Source organism: Cariama cristata, unplaced genomic scaffold, assembly GCF_000690535.1.
Source record: "Cariama cristata isolate BGI_N322 unplaced genomic scaffold, ASM69053v1 scaffold464, whole genome shotgun sequence".
NCBI lineage: Eukaryota > Metazoa > Chordata > Aves > Cariamiformes > Cariamidae > Cariama > Cariama cristata.
Window position 1 is genome coordinate 9,233 of NW_009614474.1, and position 24,860 is coordinate 34,092.

Sequence of the window (24,860 nt, forward strand, 5' to 3'; positions counted from 1 at the left end):
GAGAATTTTGGGGCATTATCTATTCATTTTGCTAAACGGCACTTGTAGAGCCTTCACTGACATATTATTTATCACAGTCTCGTTGGCTGTTGTTATAGGTAACCCTACAGCGACTAACCGATATTGAGATAAGAGAGAGGATTCATTTTGCTAAACGGCACTTGTAGAGCCTTCACTGACATATTATTTATCACAGTCTCGTTGGCTGTTGTTATAGGTAACCCTACAGCGACTAACCGATATTGAGATAAGAGAGAGGGCTGGCTGCTGTTATAGGTAACCCTACAGTGACTAACCGATATTGAGATAAGAGAGAGGGAGAGATACACCAAGGTACCTTTTTGCGGCTCTTACCACTCCAGGAACACAAAGCAGCTGCAAACCAGCTGAAGTGGTCACTGGGAGGAAGAGGAACTCTGTGCAGTTTCTGCTTCCTGGCTTCAGGTCCCCAAACTGCCCCAGGCTCCCTGATAAATCTGAGAGAAATCACTCCCTTTGTGCCTCAACTCTCCAAACTAGGAAAAGACTATTTGCGCCCTTTACAGGGATATCAGATTTTGCAGCTCTTGGCTCCTGCAGTGAAGATAATGTCACATTTAGATAACAAGTTGAATCCTCTGGCACTGAGCACCTGGAGCGCACCCTTGACTTAAGCCTGGTAAACTCCAGGAAGAAATTTTCAGAGGGTCACACTTTGCAGCTAATGTGAAGAATTTCTTCACAGCAAGCTGTTTCATGGGTCCCCCTCAATACATGTAACGTAACCACTACATCAGTCAAACCATTAGGATGTTAAGTGTTCTCTTGCTTTAATTGGTAAAGATCTGTGGTGAAGGCATGCTCAGCAATAAGGGTGATCGACAGCACCAGACAATTCCACAACTAGTAGGTCACCTTCGGAAGGGCATCTTCAGCAGGCAAACTGATTTCTGTCTTTCTCCCTCCTATCTGCTTAATCTGTCCAAGTAAACCAATGTACACTGAAACATGAAAGCAAACGCCTTTGGAGTTTTATGCTTGTGCTTTCTCTCAATGTAGTATTTGTTTAAAAACGTACCCGAGTACCATACAAGACAGGTGTCACATCAGTTACAGAAACACACGTCAGATGTGCAGTCAGATCTGGCTCCCCGAGAGCTTCAGGCCAGACACAACTGGGCAAACCAGAAAGCCTTCCTAGCACTTTCTGAGCACATCTCTCTCAGCAATGGATCAGCAGCACTTCGTAGCAATGGCCACAGGGATGCATTCGCTCTGAAAATGCTGACTTAGGGGTCATGACAAGACCTCAGCGCTGTGGACTGAGGGCCTGTACCTAAAAATGGAGCCAAAGCAAGGTGAGAAGTTGAGAGGGTGCCTTTGATCAAGTGCCTAAAGGTTGATTTGCACCCAGAAGTCTGACAGTTTATGAGTCTCATGGCCCATGGACCTGGCTAGCAGATATGTAAAGGACCAATCATCTCAATTATCCTCTCTCACTGGGTGAAACGTGCCCCTGTGTAGAGAGGCCAGCAGGAGACCTATGTATCATTCATGTCCTATGCTGAGGGCTGAAGTGAGCTGAGCGATGTGGATGTGTTGTGCTGGTCATCTGCCACAGAGAGGAACTGCACTGATCCAGGTTTTCCCTGATGATCTGTTTCTCCGTTTCCTGGAATACATCAATATCCCAGCACGTATTTAAATCACGACTGCCCTCTATAACTAAGTGTTCTGCAAACTAATGGAGCCTTGTTTCCTATAGATTAAAGCTTTAAACTGCTTAATCCCTCCATCTTATATTCTTCAGCAAGCCCCATTCCCTCTTGCCAGAAGTATCTCCCAAGCCTTCTCCCAGGTCTGCTAGACTGGGCAAATAGAAGCCAATACACAATTGGCAGCTCTTTGTTGTCTCTGATTGTGGAGAAGGGCCGAGCTATCGCTGCCTTTACCCCAGTGCCAGTGTTATGCTGAGTCTCTGTTTTGTACCCAAGTCAACAACTGTCACCCAACTTCAAGGGACCGCCTGTGTTTCTAACCACTGCTCCCTTGCCAGCACTGGCTCAAATTGGCCAACAAGTTACAAATGAATTGAGGAAGGCTGACACTGCCAGCCAGACAGCGTGACTGCACAAGCTTTGTTTCTTTTGAGAAATCAGACTGTAAACATGAGAGGGAGAGTACCAGAGAGGGACAGGAACTATTTAGGCTAAAGAGAAACTTTGGCTTGCAAATAAAGAATGTAAACTGACTGTGAATTATTTGAAGCTGGAATCCAGAGGGAAATTTGTAACTATCAGAGCAGGGAGGCGCTGGAACGGCCTCCCATGGGAACAGAGCTATCACAAGAAAATGGTAAACTTTTATGATGGCACTTGATGAAAGGAATTAGATGATGCAGCTGCCTGCAACAGAGACAGCATGAACACCATGACTCACCAGGAAGGTCTCCGTGTTCCTGAATGTGTATGTACATCTTGTGTGGGGGCGGAGGTGTGATAGGGATGTACCTATATGCACTTCAATTGTGCTGCACATTAAACGAAAGATCAAGCCTGCTCATGCTCTCATTCAGGAAAGGCAACATTTTAGTCTGTGGCAGAAACAGGACTGCTTTCTATTCACACTCGCTAAACATCCCAACAAGATAACGTCCCGACAGAGTCCCTCATAACCCCTGCGCAGATCTGCCAGTCTGAAATGGGTACATTCTCTTCTGATCTGATGCTGGTTTGCCCAGGTATGCTGGACAGAGCCTGGAAGTCAGTATTTTGATCAGGACCATGCTGAGGTTCCTCAGCAGTTCTCATATCCCCACGAAGTTAAACCACAGTGGAAAAATTAAGCCTTACAGACAATGCTGGGTTTATTCCACAAAACCACATTGTCCAAGGAAAAACTGGCTTCTCTCTGAAGCCCTGACAGTCTGACAGACCTTCCCCTGACTCTGTCCTCCAATGACTCCTCAGCAATGGTCTAGAATTGGAGCCCGGGGCAGACTGTGTGCCGCTGCACACACAGCAAAGCCTCACTGACTCACCCTACTTCTAGGTAGTCCCCACCAGGAATCAGACACTGTGCCCTAATATCTTCTATGCTGTTTGAATGCTATCTCTCAAAGTACTGAGAGATGCAGGGCATTTATGGGCAGCCTGCTAGGAAACCAAGTGTTGAAGGTATTTTTCTCAAGACTTCATTTAGATGAGGCATATATTGATCTGCACTCAGCAGGATAAACTAACTCCCTTCCTACATATAGTGGCCCAACTGGCAATCTAAACAGGACAGGACTATGGTCCAAGGGCAACATCTACACTAGATCAGTGGAGATGTTTTTGGGTTAAGCTGGCTGACATGAGGAGAAGAGACAGGCTAGCAATACCTGTGAATCTCCCAGTTAGATATATGCCTCCCTAAAGCTGCTCACAGAAAGTGAATTTGGATTTCGAAGTCTCTATGTACGACAGCTCCAGTCCAGGGGCCTCGAGCAGGCCCTCCTCTGTCCGTACTGCACCACTGGGTTCAAGATGAGCAGAAATTTGTAGAAACACTGAATGGAAGGCAGAGGAATGCAAGACAGAATTTAGTTCAGTTGTGCCTCTCTGCTAAAGACAACATCAATGACCGAAAACTGCTTATGAAAGAGGAAGAATTATGTTCCGTTGTTGCCTAGAATCATTCAGTTCAGCTGCCTTTCACAACAAGAGGGAAAGCCCCTAACTTACCAGCATCTGGGCAGAGAATCCATAAACAGCTTCCCCCCTGTGGCATGCTACACTGGTAGACACCAAAACAAAGATATTCGAAGAACAAAAATTGTAATGCTGATGAAATTACAGGCTCTGAATACATTTTCCAAGAGGCTGATGATTTACATTCTCCCTGCCTTGCAATTACGGCCTCTGAGAAGCTCTACCACAAACATTGTGCTTAAAGCATTTAAAAATACTCTAGCTTGGCTCTACTTGCCATTTGAACATGCCGTGGGGCTGTGATATTGGGAAAGCTCCCAGACTCCTAACAACTTATCAAAAAGGGCAGGTTCCTCCTACTTACCACAGGATCACAGTAATTTGGCAGAGCTACATCCCAGGAACTAGACATTATTTCAGTGTTTGGTCTCCTGGTTAACACAGGGATTGAGTGAAACAAGATTTGGTCTTGCATAGGAAGCAAGGTTAAGGTTAAAACCCGATTAGAATCAAGAGGCAGTTCTAAGTGCTTCCAAATCTATACGCTGCCAAGGACAGATGATCCTACAGTTTTCACGCCCCTGGCAGAGGCTGCAGGTAAAGGAAAGGGAGGGGGAAGGATATTTATTTGGCCTAGCAAAGTCCTTGAAGAGAAAGACTGTGCCTCAGACTTTCCACATTTACAAACAGAGCTTGCGATCATGTTCAGCCTTTGCACTTCTGAAATTACTGGATACACACACTAGTGAAGCTGCCAGCCTACGAGCTAGTGAGCTTCAAAATAAAAGGCTGCGCTGGACATAGCATAGCCAAAATAATGTACTATCCTCATCTTGCTCTCAGTAAAGGGTCAACAAGACAGGTTCCTTTCTGACTTTTAAAAATGTAGCCACAGGCAGATACTGAGCATGAAATATTTCAGCCTGAACAGTTAAACTGTGAAACAATTACAAACAACTGAAAATAGGTACTTTCAATGGGAAGTATCAGTAACATAGAAGAGATGTCTAGCAATCAGCCATGTCTTTAACACTTGCATAGGACAACAATGGCTGATTTACAAGCTTCTTTCTACCTATTTGCAAATCGCTGTAGTCATCTAAGTAATGAGGTGGCCACACTGAACTAGGCATGTCCCTACCAATAAAGGGAGAAAAGGCCTATAGAGAAACACTGAGAGGTTTTGCACAATTGTGCTGTGAAATACAAAGCAAAATGGCCATTTTCCATGCCAAAGAGTTTACAGTCAAGAGACAACAGCTGAATTTAACAGACAGCTCAAGGGAATGCAAGATCCACATCAGATGAACTGTAACACGTGTTCCGTAGTCATACTCCTCGCTCAATCTGGTCAGCTGATCAAAAGAACAGTAAAAGAAATTGAAGGAGATTCACGCACACCAAATAAAAAAAGATCCTAGGAGCTCCGTTAATTCGGCTAAAGCACAGGATTCTTGTTTTAGTACTCCCTTAAACAAAAACCCAATCAGATTTTGCAAAACTATACAGTTTGATACTTAAATTTTAGAGGCAACGGTCCCTACTCTTGGAAAGAGTACTAATAGCTTCAAATATCAAGTGTTTAGCATCAAGTATCACAGTTTTCAAATCAGTTTCCTTATCTTTATGAAGGGATGAGTTTTGAGTCACTATGTCTGGATTTTCTTTACTCCAGCATAATGGAGAAAATTAGGTTGTTCAGTTCAAGTTCAAAAAAGTATCTTGGCGTTTATTTCTTCATGCAAGCTGGCTTTCCCAAAGCTCAGCAGATATGTCCCTTAGCATCTCTTTTTATTGTTCAAATCCACATTTCCAAGATAAAAACTAAGGTTTTTATCCTTTTTTTCCCTGCCCTTTCCCATCTAGCAAAATAAATGCTTTTTCTCACCTTTCCGTGCAAGACAGAACACTATTATGTAGCCAAACAGCTCTGATCCAGATCATGTATTGCCTGAACATTTTTCCCAAAAGAACAACCTTCCCCATTTTATTGCCAAAATCTAGATTAGTTAGAGCTCAGCTGAAAATGCCTCCTCTGCTGAACTTGCCTACTGGGATGACTCAGACCTTCACAGGAATTTAGGTCCCAGTAATTTCAGTCTACTCTAGAAAAAAAATATGGCTTCTCTCCTTGCTATTAACGAGCGACCAACAAGGTCTGGTACGTCACGGCTGGGATTTGTCTCCTCTAACATTAGCCAGCTAAGAGTTGGAACTGGTTGCTTAAGCTGCCGCTGTCGTCGGTGGAAAGATACTGAATCCTCCAGAAAGTGATACCTTCCTTCAACTCTAGCTAGACAGCTCGAACACACCCCATCTGCCTGGCAGCAATCAGTGCACTGCTGCTAACTGCCTTCAAGAGAGGAAGCATCAGCTGATGGTTACTGTAGTCGGTGGAAGCTCTGTTAGTGGCTAGAGCCTAATCAGACAGCTTGTGACCCTCCTGATTGTGGTTCACCGTTTATCGTCAACGAGCATGACGCACATTTTACAGATGGCTGAGGCAGAGCAGTGATGTTGCTCTGTCCTGGCCACACAGAAAGTGAATGTCAGACCCAGACAGAAAGTCCTAATTCCTGATTATTTCTACCAACCAGACACCTTTCCTCCAAGAAACTTTCTGAAACTTGCTAGAGCCTGGCAATGATTGCTCCATTTTTCTAAAATATGAGTCAGGAAGAAGATCTTGCTTTTTATCCAGAATAGTTCAAGGCTTAACTGTACAGACTGTACTTGGGCAAGCCTTCCATTAAATGACTGCAGTCTGAACACAGGAGCTGCAAGATGTTATTTCAGTACAATCTGCAATGATCAGCCAAAATTATGGATTTGGGCTGCGACAGAGCATTGAAGGTGTGCCTGAAACGCCTAATTTCTCTTTGCACTTGTAGATCTGCAATTAACAAGGGATGAATTAGTTTCTAATTTTCAGTGCAGAACAAATCCCTTCAAATGTCTTGCAAACCCACAAAACCGGGAATGTATAGGGAAAACAAAAGCAGACTGACAGAGGTGAATTCATCTTATAGTTGTGAACTGTTGACTTGGTAAATGCACAAACTTAGTCCAACGAATGCAGTCAACAGTGTGGAAACAATTGCCTCCCCGTCTCTCATTAGCTAAGTACTTTAACAGCAGCCACGTTACAATGTCAATCCATGTCTCCCTGTACAGCTGCCGCCTCCTGTGGCTCTGGTTGGAGGAAAGCACCAAAGCTGGATCCTTATAAGCTCATTTATGTTCATCACTGTCCTGAGCGGGGACATTCTCTTAACTTGGGCCAAAGTGCTTTTGGCTCAACTCTGCTGCAGATCACAACGGATTGGAGGAAAAGTGCACGATGTGCCAGAAGGAGATGGGAGACAGAACGGGACCCAGCAACAGCTCAGATTGCACTTTTTGTCAGGCCTGTATTCTCCACTACCTCTTAGGACACTCCTCATCAGCCAGTACACCAACAGCATATAATCTCGATCTTCAGATTAATTTCTGGGCAGTCATCAGTGTTCATAACACGGTGCAAAGACATGTGAAACAGGAGGAAGAGGAGAACTGACGGGGAACTTGCTGAATACCCTTTTGACCTGCAGTTGTCCTGGGAGGTGCTCAGCTCTGGTGCACCGCCAGACCTGTCTGTCTCTGCACTGACTCTGTGTCCCGGCAGGCTGTAGCTGAGGCAGGGAACACTTCAGGAGCCTACTGTTCTCTGCAGACTGGGTCGTAAATTGGTATGATGGGGGTGTGGGGGGGAATCTCTCTTGTCATCCAAATTGATTTTGAAGCTAACAAAAAATTATGCAAAGAAGACGACAGATATCCATCCGAGCCACCTCCTCTGCCCAGCTCAGAAGTGTCTCATCCTTCCCTGTCCCGGTCTATTTTATCATCTAATGCAGATGCCTGTTCTCCTTGCCAGCATTTTTGTGGTCTCTGGACAGGTTCTGCTGAATAGTTGTGTCATCAACTTATTCAGACTTTCTGATAGGTGATTAATTGCACTTCATTTTCTACAGTTTAGGGAAGATGGTCGTTCTTCCTTAATCTTCCTAAAAACCTTCAAGGAACACTTCATCCTTCAACACGGCTTAGGTATTTCATTTTTCTATGTGTCATCTTACTTCTTACAAGGTGGTCAACTGTTACTATAGTTAGTGATATTTTAAACCTTATGCATGGCACTCTAGTCTGTACAGCTCCATTCACTTTGATGAAGCTATGCTGATTCACATCCACTGAAGTTCCTGCCCATGGCTGAGATTTTAGGTATACGTTTTAAGATTTAATTTAAAGAAATCTAGGATGGCTTTATCCTATGATGCTTTACACTCTGCCTGGTCAGTAATGAAAAGATTCAATTAGTGCACTTTTGTACTCTGATATGGTACAAACCACATCCATAGACAGAATTTCAAGAAGAAAAAAAAAATCCAAACAGAAAAAACCCAAAAACCCAGTCTTGGCATCAGAAACAGATTTCCAACCCCTTCCCCCAGTTCCCCCATGTTTCCCTTGGGCTGTCTGAGAAATAACAGATGCAAATGGGTTACTTTTGAAAGCACAGCATTTCCTCCACAGCTGATGCGGTGTGAAAATCCATCTGAAGCCCAGCAGACATACCCATGAGCAAGTCGCCTCTGAGCTTTGCCAAGAATGATACATTTCACCATACTCTACTATAAAGAGAAAACCAGACAACCACCTATCGGCTGCATCACAGAGCAGAGAAGCCCTCATTTCTCCATTTCTCCAGACTGCAGAATACCAATTAAACATGTCTCAAGCCATCTATTCCTAATAGGAGCTTAATGCAGTGCAAAGTTAGCTTGCTTCTTCCTCTAGAAGCATGGCCTCCTCCCCCCCTCCCCCGTGTCCAGTACAGTGATTTCTCTCCTTTTCTTTGTTTCTGTGATTGGCAAGGCAAAGCTGAAGTAAAATCAGTCTGCTGTCTGATGAGCTTTTGATGAAATTCAAGGCTGAAGCACTGCATTTCTTGATTTATTTAGCATTCAAACATCCCCTGCTTCTTCAGCTCTGCACCGCAGCCTCTGGCAGTTTCAGAGTGTAGCTGCTTTTTCTAGGACAGCTGTAAGCTAAGAAAAGACCTTGTGCTAAGTTCAGATATGCCTCTGGTAAAAGGATAGTCTGTCTCCAAAGGACACTTTTGGGCTGCATATCTGTATTCCTTTAGTGATTTGCATGTCATGTTTATGTACTTAACTTGCCCAGATATATGCTGGCTTTTTATCTGCTTGTTTTTCCTGTGGTTATTGCTATCAGCGCTTCCAGTTCAGGTTATAAAACTTGAGCAGCTTTCTGTTTGTTTCATGTATCATAACTAAAAGCAGATAGTGGATAACGGCTCATTTCAGCCAGTGCAAAATTTGCCACCAGACATTAAAGAAGTGAGCAGACACAAGGAAATGAAATCAGCTTTCATGTGTTCCTCTCACAGACCCTATAAAATTCAACTGCAGAAACTGAAAAAGAATTAATCCTAAAACCTCTTGTCTAGACTGAGCAACTATGGCATAAAAGATACATAAAGAAAAAACTCAGCAAGCCTCTCTTTGCCCAACCCACAGCTTTAGTGCCCACATACCATTGGGAATTAAAAAATGCTTTAGCTTCAGTGACATTATGTCCACCCAGCAGATTTCCCCTGTGATCCCCGCAAGAGTGAAATGCCAACTTCTGTGCCATCCTTCACTACCCAGCAAAGACCCTGCGCAACTCTATAGAACTGCTAAGGAAACGCAGCTGTCTAGGCATGGTGATTACAAAGAAATACAATTTGCTGTGGCTCCCTGGTCTTGTACGGTTGTTACAGTGCACAGAGAAGAGGACAGGCTAACATGGTGCTGGTTTCAAGCCTCGTGTCCAGCAGCTGGGCTTGTTATAAGGAATGCTAATCCAGATGCACGGTCTGAACTTGTGTTCCAAGCCTCCTGGAGCCCCTACACACCATGACCATCTGCTAGGCAGTATGTCAAATGGGAGTTGAACTCCCATACAAAATAATTACATAGACACTTGTCAAAGTAAAGGCAGAAGAACCTTTGCTAAGGCATTATCTTCTTGACTTTATCTGAGTAACTGGCTACTCTCCAAATCCTGGAAAGCACTGAATGTGTTAATTTACCATGAAGACAGGACTAATGCCTAAGAGATACCTTACTGTTTAAAATATGAGCCTGTTTTTTCTTCTCTGGAAGACCTGCAGTAGGCATAGGGTTGCAATGTTAAGTTTTGAACCAATTTATTATTTTTTTTCTGAGACAACATTAGGCAAACCTCACTGTTCTGAATGTTCCACTATGAATTCCAAAACTCAGATGTATATAGAAGTATCTGATCTGGAAACACTGTGCAACCCAGCTTTCTGGAATGTCTTGTTTTCAGGACAGCTGGATAGGGGAGCATGTCATTCACCCTCATGTCCGGTCCCTGGAGGTAGCTGAGAAGTGAACCTCATCGCCACTGCTGTAACTCAGCAATCTCAGGGAAGTAAAAGGGAGCTGGGGGCACTGGTCTTTTCATCGTGGGGTTGTGTCCAGAATCAATATAAAATGCACAGGGACTTTTAAAGTTTGGTAATTTCTGTCTAGTAACAGGGGATTTTGCTACCCTACACACACGTTCAGTCTTCAGCTGAGAACAATCCTCATGACAATGTGCTTCATTGCATAACTCTGCAAGGTATGAAACCCTCTTTTTTCCAGCTCTTAATTGCATCAACATGTCCCTGAATTCCTGTTCTTTCAGACAGTGAGAACAGAAAATCCTGATCTGCCTTATTACACATTCATCTTTTCTTATATTATATACAGTCTCCAGTTTATACAATTTAAGCCCTGTTCCTGCTTATTCAAACCCCGCAGCAAGAAAAACAGTTAAGTCTAATATCTGTCCCCTCCCGTCATCTTTAGCTTGAGGTGGATTTACCAGGTTGGAGGCTGCAACCCTCATTAACATCACCCAACACAGTGCACGTGTCATGCAAAATGACACCGGAAAAGGTCATGGTGCTGTGCAATCCTGCTAACATCTATCTAGGTTGAATTTTAATACACTTGAATGAAAACAAACCTCCTTCATTTGCTGGTGCTGATGAAGACTAAGTAAGCAGCAACTGCTGAGACTCAGGCCAAAACATATCTATGGCATGGAGTGCAAAGTCTTGTTTGAAATTTTTCAACTGATCTCAGTGAGGCACTGTTAGTTTTCAGGTGATAAAATACTTTCTGACGATTGTCCTGGCCCCTGCCATTTAATATCACTTAAACAACTGATGCATATGGACAATAGAAGCAGTATTTGCAAGGCAACTCAAAATGGCTTCCATCTCATACCTATTGCAAAGGTGCACACATAAGACTAAATCACATATGGATGAACATAAAGAGTGGAATCCTTACCTGCCCCCCTTTAGGCTGGTATTTGATGTTATCTGTTGATCCAATTTTGGACCTGACGTTCTTGAGGTCAGGTAGAGGCTGATTAATAACTCGTAGCTGCTTTGGAGTGGCTGGAGATTTAGGAGGAGTGCGAATTATGGCAACTTTTTTCTCAGTAGGTACCAGTATGGCAGATTTGGGAGTCCCAGGAGTGTGTGGGGTTCTGGAGTAGCTGGGTGTCCCTGGAGTGCCTGGGGTACGGGAGGCATAGCTTGGTGGTGTCCCTGGAGTGATGGCAGTGGAGCCAGGAGTAGTGGGGGTAGAAGTTCCACTTTTTCCTGTTCTGCTACGAATTGGCTCTGATCCTACATGCAAGGAAAAAAACCAGCATTAGACCCACAGAAATACAGCCCTTCTTCCCTCTGTACCTCCCAAGCCTGCATCCCTGTGTGCCAAGCAAGATACAGCTCTAAGATGGCTGTGCTAGTGCTGGAACAGCAGACTGCATGTCTATCTCTGTGTCTTACTTTGCTAATTAACCTGCCAGGAGTTACCTTGTCACGTGTGGTTGAGCTGGTAAATTGCCCATACGGAGACCGAGCTGTCTGTTCTGTAACACAGGTGTGCTTCCCACAACACCTACACTTCTGGCAAAGCTCGCTAACCAAGGCACAATATCACACTGATTTCCATTCTGGGAGAAGGACAAGAAGCACCCTTGGAATCTAACCTTTGGGGTCTTGATCTGACAACCTGACTAGCCAGTAAGAATGTTGTCCCCAATTTCAATGGATTTGGGCATTAAACTAGAGAGTGAGAAAAATTCGGATCGTAATCCTGAAACTAAAGGCTCTGAGTACCTGGCTGCTGCTGGTCACATACCGCTGCTGGAAATCTGCTGTCTGCAGCTGAACCCTGGGTGCGGGGTGAACAAGTCACAGCTCTGTTATATGGATGGGCAGATGTCCCTCACATCCAATTGCTATTTTTCATTAGCACAGTGAAAGAAAGCAATTACAGAAGGCAACCTTGATTAAAAGTCACATTCTAGTTACATCTGCATGCAAGTTAAAAATAAAGAAATATTGTAGCATTTTGTAGCAGTTCCATTCAGTGTTTATGGCACTGCCAGTCCTTTTCAATAAGCACAAGAATCAGTTTAGCAGTGGCACTGTGCTTTCTGCAGCCAACTCTGCTCCTAACTCTCAAACGCAGATAAACAGAAGCCAAGGTATCTCCATATGCTGCTCAAAGCAAAGCTTCGCTGAGACTACTCAGGGAATGACCAAACCAACCCCCAAAACCTGGAAACCCTAGTGCTGAATGGGTGCATATCTGTTTTCACCTTTAAAACATTCAGGAATTGTAAATCCAATGGGCCTCTCTAGAGCATCCAGTGGGACTAATCAAAATTTTATTTAAAGTATTTTTTAATCATTCCCATTTATGTAATGGTGGTGGATCAAGCCCAATGCATTGCTGCCCCAGGGTCCAGGAGAAACTCTTTGCTTTACATGACTCATTAGAAAGACTGAACGTACTCCACTCTCTCCTCCAGTTTCCCTGAACAGTTAGTTTCTTTCCAAACCAACCCTAAACCAGAACCTTCTCACTATACCAACTGAGACAGAAAGGGAACGATTTTTTTTTTCTCCCAGCTCCCTGCAGCTTTGGTATATTTATTTTTCATTCCTCAGCCCTTCACCACATTGGCAAATGCTCAGTGGCCTCTCACTCCCAGTCAGCGGAATGGGCTGCTGTGCCAGCTAGGGGTCACTCTGCTTACAAAGGGTCTCTGTTTTACCCTTGGAGCATCACCCAAGAATTTCAAAGGACTTTTTTTTGGTAGAATTTAATCATCTACTTCCCTTAAGCTGTCTTAAAAAGGGCTGAGATTGGTCTCTAAAGAGAGAAACCAGAGGAATTCCTATTGGAAAGCAGGGAGCCACACATCCAGGTTCTGAGGCCTGGGCTGAATGCAAAAGTTCTGGGAGTATTTGGTAAAATTCTCTTTGTTCTGTCATTTCTTTTGGCTTGTGATTTGATAACACTGGTTCTCATAAAAGGACCTTCCTGGTTTACTATCTTAACTTCCCCCCATGAGTCACTCCTAACATCTCAATTCTCAGCAGAGTTTTTACCCTAGGATTAGAACATAGGGGGATCATTAATGTGAAACAGCAAATTAACGACTATAACTATTAGGTTCACTTTTCCAAGATCCATCAGAATATTTTATGTTGCCTACTTCAGCTTTGTCTCATTTTTCTTGCTGCTGTTTGTAAACGCCTGGTGTTAAGTATCTTACCCAGCTCTGAGCTCCCTAAAAAGGCATTTTCTAATTATCAGTGATTAGTCTGAACAGCAGTCCTAGCTCTAGGCATTGCAGAGTACAGAAAGGGTGCATCCTGTCCCTGGATTCAACGTGTCCTTGGTCTCACTCGGTAGCTGAATGAAAACAGACTGTGGGGCTCTGATTTCCAACAGCATACCCCAGACCCACTCCTCTGTGTAAAAGGTAGGGACACACGATGCTATGGCAATGGGACAAATCTAACACAGATAGGAGACACCCACAGCAGTAGGAGAGGGTTAATATGCAAAAAACATACGGGTGGTCCGTCGTACTGAAGAGGAAAGAGAAGCTGTGAGGGAGAGAGAGTTCTCCTCTCTGTCTCGGTCTCCTGATACGCCTCTTCGAGGAGGAAGGATAGAGGAAGGTCTTGGTAGAGAGGAACGCTTTTCGGGACTCTTGCTTACTCCATCCTAATAGCAGCAAAATAAAAAAGGAAGGTTTAGTCTTCAAATCTCACTCTCTGGGCTGTTGTTTCTCTCAACCCATACACAGAGGGGGGAACCTCATCCTATGGGCCCAGTTTACTACTCACACAGGAACCTGTGAGGATCCAGCCACCTCCCATGCTCTGCTTAGCTCCCTGGTGCTTCTTTACTGCATCAAAACACCCAATAGTCATTTTCTGAGCTGCTTAAGACAGATACAGATATGCTTGGATCTAAATACGGATGGAATCCACATTTGGTTCTTAATAAGGAACAAGTGGGTTTTAGTGCAAGTCAAAAGTAAATTCTCTGTAGCTCAAGGTGTGAAATTCTTATGCGAATTTACCTGCAAAGTAACTGCAATACCGTTGCCCCAAATACACCCCACACTGTATCGTTAGGTGATGTGCGATTTTTGCATTTTCAAACACTAACTTGTAATTTTTTTATGAAGAAAAATTTTTAGCTACAGCTTATTTTTTTCAGTGCAGGACTATCAATCCTGGTGTCTCATTTTCTTCCATACTCATCTTTTTACTCTTTGAAATCAGTAGATACCTTCTTTTTACCATGGTTAGAGAAATGGACATGTATGTTAGAATTTTTCTGAACTTATGGGATGGGCAGCCAAAGACAGGCTTGCATAAGCAGACAGTCCTCCCAAAGACAAACATGGTGATGGTCTCAACCAATAAAAGACACACCAAACATAGTGTTAACACAGAAAATGGAAATAATGAAAACAGTCTTTAAATGGGGCTAGTCATCAACTCAGCATCAAGTAGACTTGAAACACAAGTGAAATGTAAACATGGGGAAGCTAGGATGGACTGCCAAACACCTCCTGAAATTTATACTGCAACTTCTTCAACATGGTGCCATGCATAGACCAAATTTGGTTCCTGCAGCATTTGGCTTCCACTCTTATTGCTGGTGATTAGAACAGTACCCTCCTACACTGGGGATCGAATCTGTTTTCAGAGAATATTAACTGGTTGAAAATCACATTTTTTAAACTTGGATGGCAAATTAGTACTGCTGTTCTTTGCCACTTACCCACGTGCAAATGGGTGCAACTTCTTAGCAGTCAACGAAGCAGCATCCATATTATCAATAGAAAGAAGGTATGCCCTTCTAGTTATAACTTATTTCACTTCTAGTTATAACTTATCTTCACCTCTGGAGAATCTCCTTCTTTTTTATCCATTTTGTAGCACAAATCTTGTAGCCTGATAATCAGTTTTCCTGCCACTGGATGTAAGTAATCCCACATAAGCTTTGTAGAGAATTACTCAAATTCAGTGGGTGGAGAATGTGATCCACGGAGTTCACCTACACATCTCTGAGCTAATTCTCTCTACCAACTCTGCTACCTTACCTTAGCATCTGATTTTGAGTAGGGCAAGCAGTCTCTTGGGCCTGCTGAGGAGGGCCGTACATAATAACTGTCTGTATCGAGAAAAGTGGCCCTTTTGGTAGTTAATGAGCAAGCTGAGCTGGGTCTTGGAGGAAGCAATGACTTTGCTCTAGACTTTGAGGCAGGAATCTTTGACAAAGAGGCAGTCTAGTCATGAGAAAACAAACAAAAGAAAACACAATATGAAGCTGGACAAAAGGAAAATACATGCAACATGGACCAAAAAAAAAAAAAAAAGCCAAGCTATGAATTCATACCTTTCCTGTGTCTGGTAATGGTGTCTATGCAGTTCTGACATGCATGAAAGTTTCGGTCCGGTGTTGTCTGACTGAAACCATCTGGGTCTGGACAGAGTTACTGATTCTAGAAAGTGCCTTTTTCTGCAGATGCTATTTTTGTCTTGTGTTAATAGGTGCCAGGTACAGCATTTAACTGGTACAACTGCTGGTTGACTGCATTAGAAGCAAGAGCAAAACTACAGGAGCATCAAGAGATTCTAGTCCTTTAAAACTAAGTTGTGCGTTTGAAATACATCCCTCCAGGCTACCGTCAAATAGTGAATAAAACTATATTTTTAGTTTTATAAAACAAATAGTGAATAAAACAGTGGGAACCTTAAAAGCAAAGTTACATCAGTATTCCCACAATGGCAGAAGGACAAGACAGTATTGCTTCCTGTGCCACTGTGCACACATAAAATCCCTAATGCACCCCAAACACTGTATTCTGTGCATTTGGTGCACAGAAATTCATACATTTATATTGACAGTGCAGAATCCTGGGATAAGGAAAACAGTATATGGTTGAAAGGCTGACATGATATGTCATTGTGATCAGATACTTGTCTGATTCTGAATAATGATAATACCCCACTGAAAGAACAATTAAACACCGATAGGACAGACTGAAAATTCTTTGTTGACGCTTAGGAGCGCCTAACTGCTTTGCAAAAAGGAATGTCCTTGAAAGAGAATAGGGCTACTTGCTTAAGCAGCAATTTTTTTTCTCCCACAGGTATAACTGATACTACAAAGAACAATTGCAAGGCTGTTATCTTGGCAATGTAGTCCTGATTCTCTCTGTATTCATGCAAGCATGAAGTTACACATAGGAGCAATCCCAATGGTCCTGTAATTATGGGATTTGGTACAGAACCTTAGCCATGAAAAATCTGGCATTTGATCCAAGTCAGTCACCTAGACTTTCTCAATGTTCAGAAAAGGTGCATGAGTTACTCCTTAAGTTGTCTTTATTAGAAAATGAGAAAAGAAAGGGTTGTCCAGCCCTGACAGGCATCTGGCTTAGGCTACACATCCAGCCTACAGAAAACTGAGGCTGGTGTGCTGAATGTCATCCATGACATCATCAACATGATTAAGAGTTGCAGAATCGTGTAACAAACAATTCCAGGCCTACAACACAGCTGAGAGGACTTCTATTGGATATCATTGTCCATACCAAGTAGCAAGACAAGAAATTAGTTCAAAGGATGGAAGTGCTTTACTAGCAAGAATGTATTCCTAGAATGAGTTTTGCAACATATTTATGCTTCTTTCTTTTAGTACTTATTTCACTGTCTGAGAATAAACAGAATAAAATTCAGTGAATAATTATTTTTACACAGAAAGTGCACAATATCTGTTTCTGTCACATCAAAGGGTTCTCCAGACTTTGACTGACTTGTCATAGTTCAATTAGTGGGTCCCATCCCCTTGTGAAACTTTGGGCCATATTTACAGATCCACCAAGGTGTTTACTGATGCTGAAACTCTGTGGAAGCAGGGTATCTACGTTGGGCGGCTCCAAGATGCAGATATTCTACAAACACCTTTCACTCGCTTTTCTGAACTTGAGACATAACTAGGCACACACAGTTTGAGGTTCAAATGTTCGTTCAGTGGTTTTTGCCTTTTTCAGCTTGCGTGTCATGCAAAATGCTTCCCCTAACGAGACTGGAAAACTCTTACAGATTAAGATTCTAGGCACACTGCAGAGACCTCACTCTTTTCACTCACATTGCATACAGTGTTCTCTGTGAATCTGTGCATCTAACAGGGATGCTAAAGATGGATGAGATTGAGATCTTTCAATGGAACAGCTGGGGAAAAGGCATAAACTTGAGCTAATGCATTGCTCTGAGATTACCACAGTCTAGATTGCCTTGGCGTTATTTAGGGCACCAGGCACTTTTTAGCATCAGTAATAGCAGCAGAATCTGGCCCAACCAGATTTCAGTGACATGCTCAAGACTGGTAGAGCAAGCGAAGAAACCAAATGCCTCAATCCCTGCCTGTGCTTTACCCAGAAAACTATTCTTCTTCTCTGTTAGCAATACATTACCTTTGACTCTGTTATAATCCATATTGCTGGAAGTGCCAGCTGTCGACAGGACAAAGATCTATGTAACCCTGACTAAGACTCGGGGATTGCTGAAGCTGGGATGCAGAAACCTCACTTTATTTCAGAGGTGTTCCTAACACATGACAGATGTTCTCATCATGTTGCTACCGCAGGTACACAGCTCCTTCCAGCAGATGGAACTGCTTAGCCTTTTCTGAACTCCTTCTGCAAAGCAGTATGTAAGCTGTAGTTTGAAGATGGATAACAAAACTGACCAGGTTGGATGATCTAACATTACCAGTGGAGAGGAAAAGGTTGCACTTGAAGGACATAAAAGCTGAAAATCAGGAAGAAACACAACAACAAAAAGGGAGAGGTCTTTATAAAAGCAGAGGTGAAGTGAAGGCACAGAAGAGAAAACATCCAAGAGTTGCATGAGTGTGGCAATCAGAGAAGTAAGGCAACAGGGAGGGGAAGTAAGCAGGGGACAGACTTCTGATCTTTGCTATAACATAAGGGACGGGAATAAGAAAGGTGCGTAGAAAGCAGATAATTTCAGAGAATGCTTTTGCAGGGCTTGTACTTAGAGCACTCCATGAACACAGATGACTCTGAAAATGCGCTAGTATTGACTTCTCTTGCGTAAGTGTTCACCCCCCAAGAAAAGACAGTAATAAACTATACCATTGACTCAGACCAGAAACCTGTCCAGATATTTATTACTGTACTAGTAAAGAAGCTCTAGTAGTTTCCCAGCTATGAGTTGAAATGGGTCAGAGCTGAAACACCACATGAAATCCCAGAATCCATGGCTGAATTCAGGTCTAAATTTCACAGCTCCTCCAAAGCCACCAATCAGTTATGCTGCTATCATCATTAACAATTTCTTACGATTCATAAATAACGTGCAGCACTTTATGAGACAGAGCTTTTTGTTCCCCAAAGAATTGACCATCTGGTTAGACAGATGAAACAAATCACTCACGGAATACATTAGGAAATTTAGAGGAATCCTAAGGAACTTCTTCATTGTTAATGATGGCTAACAATGATAAAGTATTGTCATACTGCAGATGTGAATTAGCATGTGTCAGTGTCATGTAAAAAACAGTTGCATAAGGGATAGTGAAAGGAGGTTGGTTTCCTGGGGAGGTTAGAGTGATGGGACAAGAAGCGTGAAGGGTCAGCATGGGAGCAGGGCGGAGAGGCACTGCGGGATTTGCTGAAGAAAACTCAGGAGAGGAGAGCCAGACTCAGGGAGCAGAACAGGCCACAGAGCAGCTGAAGGCAGGGCACATAACTGTCAGGTTAAAACACAGACAGAAATCAGCGGTCCCAGAAATGGCCGTTTGGAAAGCACTTAAATCGCATATAAAATGCTACTGGCCAATAACTTCTACACAGGCATGACCCCTGCAGAATGCATGGCTATGTAATGGTGCCTCAGAAGACATCCAGTGAGTCCTGGGGGAGGGTTTCTGCCTACACAGCAACCCAGCAAGGTGGCAGTACGAGTCGGGCACTGCAGAAAGGGCCGAGGTACAGAGTTTATCCCAGAGGATGACCTGACTCAAAATGCTGAACAATGTCCAACTCTCGCAGTCTGGAGTCTGTGTGTCCCCTATGGATCTGCAAACTGTCATCATCTACTACCCAGGACTAATTCAGGTTATTCAGGAAAGGTGGTTTTAACTACCCTTTTAAATGAACAATGAATATGGCAAACAAATTCTAAATGGAACACAAATTCTAAATGGAACACACAATTACTTACTGAATTAACACAAAGAGATCGGAAATAAGGACAAAAAGAGATTATAAAGATGAATGATAAGATGATTTTACTCACTGAGAGTTTTTCCTTTGCTTGTTTAAATACACCAGGAGCCTGGTTTGTTTCACCACCTGCTGCTGAGAGACCCAAAGAAAGACTTGATAGTTAAAACCAATAGTAACAAGCATTTCCACATAGTACACTTGTTAGAACAATTAAATGCCTCGAAACTACTGTGCAAAGCAATTACTTTGTGAACTACTCTCAGTGAACTGTATGCAGAAATGTACCTGCCTTAAAAATGTCCTGTATTCATCACACTTGAGGTAAAATGGTATTCTACACATTTCAAACAAACTGAAATTTTGTATCCATGTTCCTAGAAGTCTAGAAATTACAGTAAAAAGTTCAAGAAATAGTTGACAACTGTAAGAGGCTCTAGTTCTGAAGCTCAGTCTTCAGACATCTGATTTTCAGGACTGTCCTCTAAAAATCAGGCTCTTTTAAGCAATCCACAAAAGAAAATTTGAAGAGAGGCCTCTGAAAATCACCACTTTTAAAAATATTAGCCAACATTCCTAATGGAAAGAGAGAGACTCACTGTCGAATTAACACCCTAGTTGTGTCAACAAAGTTAGTGTGCTGTGGGTCAGCTAAGCCCTCAGACTTTAGCAATTAAAATCTGGGACATCAAGTACATTAATTCTGTATTTCATTTATCTGATACCTTTACGAAAAGTTTTGGAATGGGGCAGCTTTTTGGAAAGCAGGTTATTAGTTTCACCCCAACACTGCTGCTCAGGAAGTGATCTGCCACACAAAAACTAGATGTGAAATCTTTTGGCATCTGTGCCAAGGTGCCCTTAGTAAATGCAGAAGCAGGGCAGTAGTTACAGATGACAACCTTTTGCTGGAACCCAACTGTCTTCCAATTGTAAAACCAACCCTAACGCATCGTACAGGACAGAACCGATTACTTTTCTCCTTTCCCTGTGCAGTTCCCAGGTATGGTGAGGCTATCCCTGTTTTTCTGCCACACTTCCCACTCTAGTTCTGCCCTTTTAACGTAATTTTTTTTTTTTTTTTTAAATTCAAGGAGTAGGAGAGAAAACTTGTGAGGAAGATAAGAATATATAACTGTGTACTTCAGTTCTTCTGTATTTGTGACAGGGATAAGTACAGCATAGCCCTCCTGCATCATGTCTTACCACATCTGTTACTGCTGGTTTTGGTCTGTTTTGCATCTCTTCTAAATAATCACAAATAGCATCTTTCCTCCTCCCTTTGGTATTGAACCCTAACTTTCCACTATGAAGTAGAAAGAATAGCTGTGCTGCTTGTGCTGACTTACCTGAAAGCACCACAACTTCTCCATCTGAACAAAAGCTCTCTACAGGCTCTGCTGCCAGTTTAAATACCCCAAAACCAGGTTTTACCTCAGAGGGTGACCCCAGAATTGAAGACAAGGAACAGAAGTCTATCAGTAGTGACTCCCGCTCATAGCCAGGTAATTGTCCTGACCTTGCCACTGTAAACACTCCTCTGATGGCACAACTGCAGTGGCATCTCACAGCCACTAACAAAACACCAGTCAGACTGGGGTTCCATTCATGGAACTACATCAGTCAAGGCAAAGACTTCACAACTCTTTCCTCAGAGTTGGCCATGCAGTTTCTTTTTCAAATGGCAAGGATGAGTCCTTAAAAAACACTCTCTCCTTTGTGGATATGGCACTGTAAGTTACCAGTGCTTACCAGTGAATTTTTTACTGGTATTGCGGGGAAAAAGGGGAAAGATGTCATTTCCCAGGCCACTACACAGAAAATACAAGCAAATATTAACTTTTTTTTGTAGACACTTGTATCTTATGACTGGACATGTTTCGTTTCAAATGCAACAGGGAGGTTTTAAGTGACTGCAGTACACTCAAAGTTGTATAGGCTACACTGCTGAGGGACTTTCGGTGGGGCTCCATTGGCCAGGTATCACTAAAGATGACAAAACCATTCCAAACAGGACACAATGACAGTCAAAACTGGCTTCAAGAAATGGTGCTATATTTTACACAGAAGAAAAGTGGGAGAGAGACAATGTCGCTCTAAATTCCAGATCCTGGAAAGAGCTGGATGACTGGTTCAGGCTCAGGGATATGTAGGTTAACATATGGCTGCCTACACTCTTAGGATACCACATAGCACTGCACTCTTTCTCATGGCCTCCCCTCAAGTCCCATCTGTAAGTATAAAAAGGTGAGGCAGAAGAAAATAAAGGAGACTGTGAATTTTCCAGCAACACTGACTGTAGTGAAACATTCTAAGAGATATTTTTGTTTACTTTGTGGTGTGGTTCAAGCTCCTCTCCTTTAGTGCCCAAACCTCAAAGTTCAACCCACATTACTGAAAATTTTGTGATTAATCTGAGTCCATCATTTTGGTTGCCCTCCATCTCAGGATTTAGATGTACTGGGAGGTCATTTTTGTATTACATTTTCCACTTTGACTAATACATCTGCTTCACTACGTATTGGAGCGAGAGAGGAAAAGCTCTGACAGTTGCCAGGCAGCACACATTTAAGGCACCGGGCAGATTTCCTTACACAAGTCTATTGGTATGATTTCGGCCTCTCCAGGATGCTACAGGCCAGAAGAATTCAGAAGACTTAGTGGTATCAGGTACCTAAGGGCAAGATGGTACTGACCACACGGCTGTAGAAGTGTAGATGAAGTTGAGGACACTACAAAGCCGACAATTTTTTCCCCCATTTCCACCGCTTATTGAACTCCCTGGGTCTTCTGAAAGAATATGTGAATTATGGGTCATAACTTCTGAGCTGATCAAGCTGTGCTTCAGCAAACAGCAAGAGGCAGCAAGAAGAGTTGCTTTAATCCTCTTTGTAAAATCCTCACTCTTGTGTAGTTCTGGTGCAGAGTGCAAGTTGAGACAGCCCAGAGACTGTGAACTGAGGAGGAGCCATCACTGCAGCACAGAGGGGCCTGGATCAGCCTTTCCTTCCCTGGCTCCATTACTCATGGAGGGCGAAGTAAAAGGACCAGATTCCCTCACAAGAGCAAGGCGATGGGACTGAATATTTAGTTCTGTTGTCCTGATGGAATACAATCAGGAGACAATACACACTTCATACAGTTGAGGCACAATATTAAAGCTACCCTCACGTAGCCATCCTTACCTCCATACTGAGACTGGTCTAAATTTAGAACAGGCGTGATTCACTGGTGCAAAACTGGATGGAAACGACTTCTTAGGAACACTTTTGGTATTGCACTGTTTAACTATAGGATGGGTAACAAATCCTGTTCTTAATTTCTAAGCCATGAGAAGAGGCCTATGTAGTTCTGCATTGCGCATGGTTCTTCTTTTAATAGCCCTAGTTTCGCTCATGAACAACCGCACTGCAGCATACGGCTATGTTAAATGACAGAAAACCTGGCCTGTTTTAGTAAATCTTTTTTCTTTTAAGATCACCAGAAAAGTCAAGATGTTCATCTTTCCACCCTGAACTCACAGTAACAATGAATAATATGATGAAAATGCTGAAAGTGGGTTTTTTTTGTCATCTAAATAATGATACACCTATCAAGATGTAACAGGAATCATTTGTTTTGTCCTTTCATCTTCCTCTACCAAATATTAAGATTTTTGCCTGGAATGCATTCGTAGTGTGAGCCCAGATTTCTTCTCTCTCAGCTTCATGCTGCATGTGGCTGGACTCCCCCTGTGGATTTTGACTGTACAGCATAAACATCAGTAACAGATTGGGAAATGTCAATGCAGGTAACATCAATCAACAAAATATAAGTCTGAAACACTTCTTATTATGCATGAGAGTAAAAAAGCAAAATAATGGAAATGCATACCATGGCTTAAGCTGTCAACATTTTCCCACCAGAAAAAAAAAAAAAGCATAATTTAAAAAACAAAAGAACAAACAAAATGATGAGTAGAGTCCTACAACACCACAGTATAAGCACGATGCCAAGTTACAACCACAGCACTTGGAGATCCAAGCAATGACAAGCAGACATGATCATGGCCTCCGTTAAATAAACAAACAAATACCAGGAAAGAAAAAAGAAAAGAAAAATGATACAAAACACTAAAAAAGCAATAAGATTTGTGAAGACTGATACTCTTGGAGGAAAAAATAAAAAATAGAGAAGCTGCTATAGCCATGAGGTTTACGAAAAAAAATATGTCTATGTTTGCCAGCCACATTGCATAACTGAACAGAATGCAGTCACCTGTCTGCTTCCGTTTAACACAGGAGAGATGAGTTGGTCTAGTATATTTGATAGCAGGTTTTAAAATGATTTTCCTGGAGGGAGAGTGGGCCTGAACTTCAGTTTTTTTAGCAAGTTCAGCTTTCTTATACACTGCTATGGACAAAAAAAAACACAAAAACATAGAATCAGGAAAAAAACCAGCAAACAGTTTCATATGACAATACATCAAGTGGCAAGCCCACTGCTCCACAACTCCAACCCGATGCATCGCTTCTACTGGGGTGAACAAATCCTAAGTCGGAAGAGGGGGAGCACTGGTGCATTAACCTCAGACACGTTACCCAGTGATCAGCGGGGATGCCTACAATGAAACGGGACCAGTGGAGCAGTGAGCCTTGCACATGGTTTTTCATATAGTTGTACAACGTTTCATTAAAAAGCACAACCATTAATACTGTTAAGGTGCACATCATCTACAACAGAGTATCCGGACAGTACTGTACAATAGTAAAAAAAAAAAAAAAAAAAAATTGTAATAGGGAGCATTAAATGAACCTTTTTTCCTTCTCACTTCATCTCTGGAGAGTGTGCTAGGTTCCTTTTTAGCTATTTTCCTTTCAGGAGTAGAAATCCTGCCTCTCCCAGTTTTAAAAGGTTTCTCTTTTTTATGCTTATCGAGAGATGATCTTCGCAATTCTCTCTCTGCCTTCTCCTCTTTAGGAACAGTCTCTAACTGTTCAGTCATGATGCTCCTATCATCATCTGTAGGATCAGAGCAAATTATAACAACAAACAAAAGATTAGTAACAAATGTTAACAATACTGCGGTGGAGCAGGGAAAAAATAGTTGAAGACAAAGCAGACGGATTAATAAAAAAAAGGCAGTCTATTTTACCATTTTTCTGAAACATGCTGAGATTACTATTACAACTATAATAATTTTGCTTTTTGATCATTACGATTTGGAAGCAAAAATATTTAACAGACAAAACAGAAAGGATAATGCACACCTTGAGTATCTGCCCAGAGACTGTCTGTGTCCATGATGGAGTCATCGATTGTTGTTTCATCTTTGTAGTCATCACATGTCTCCGTCTTGTAGTCAGTGAGCAGGATTTCTTCTCTCTGGGGTGAAGCAGGAGCTTCTGGGGAGCCCTCCTTGGGCTCAACTTGGATGTCAGCCACTTCCTCAACCTCCAGCTCCTCTTCAGCCTGGGAGTCCCCTGTTTCGATGTCTTCCTG

The 24,860-nt window shown here is 42.6% G+C and overlaps 1 protein-coding gene across 4 annotated transcripts in view; it reads right to left on the bottom strand.

The window, feature by feature from the left end:
* Positions 1–24,860, bottom strand: part of MAP2 (microtubule-associated protein 2) — a 70,371-nt gene that overhangs the window by 6,896 nt on the left and 38,615 nt on the right. For 2 of the 4 annotated variants that reach the window (XM_009699411.1, XM_009699412.1), the window contains exons 4-6: positions 19,453–19,514; positions 13,678–13,831; positions 11,087–11,430 (exon numbers count right to left, since the gene is read on the bottom strand). In XM_009699411.1, the coding sequence (XP_009697713.1) occupies positions 11,087–11,430; positions 13,678–13,831; positions 19,453–19,514 (560 nt within the window). Of the gene's footprint in view, positions 1–11,086; positions 11,431–13,677; positions 13,832–15,224; positions 15,411–19,452; positions 19,515–23,636; positions 23,772–24,173; positions 24,381–24,628 lie in introns of all 4 variants that reach the window. The other 2 variants (XM_009699408.1, XM_009699410.1) reach the window with 2 other exon arrangements.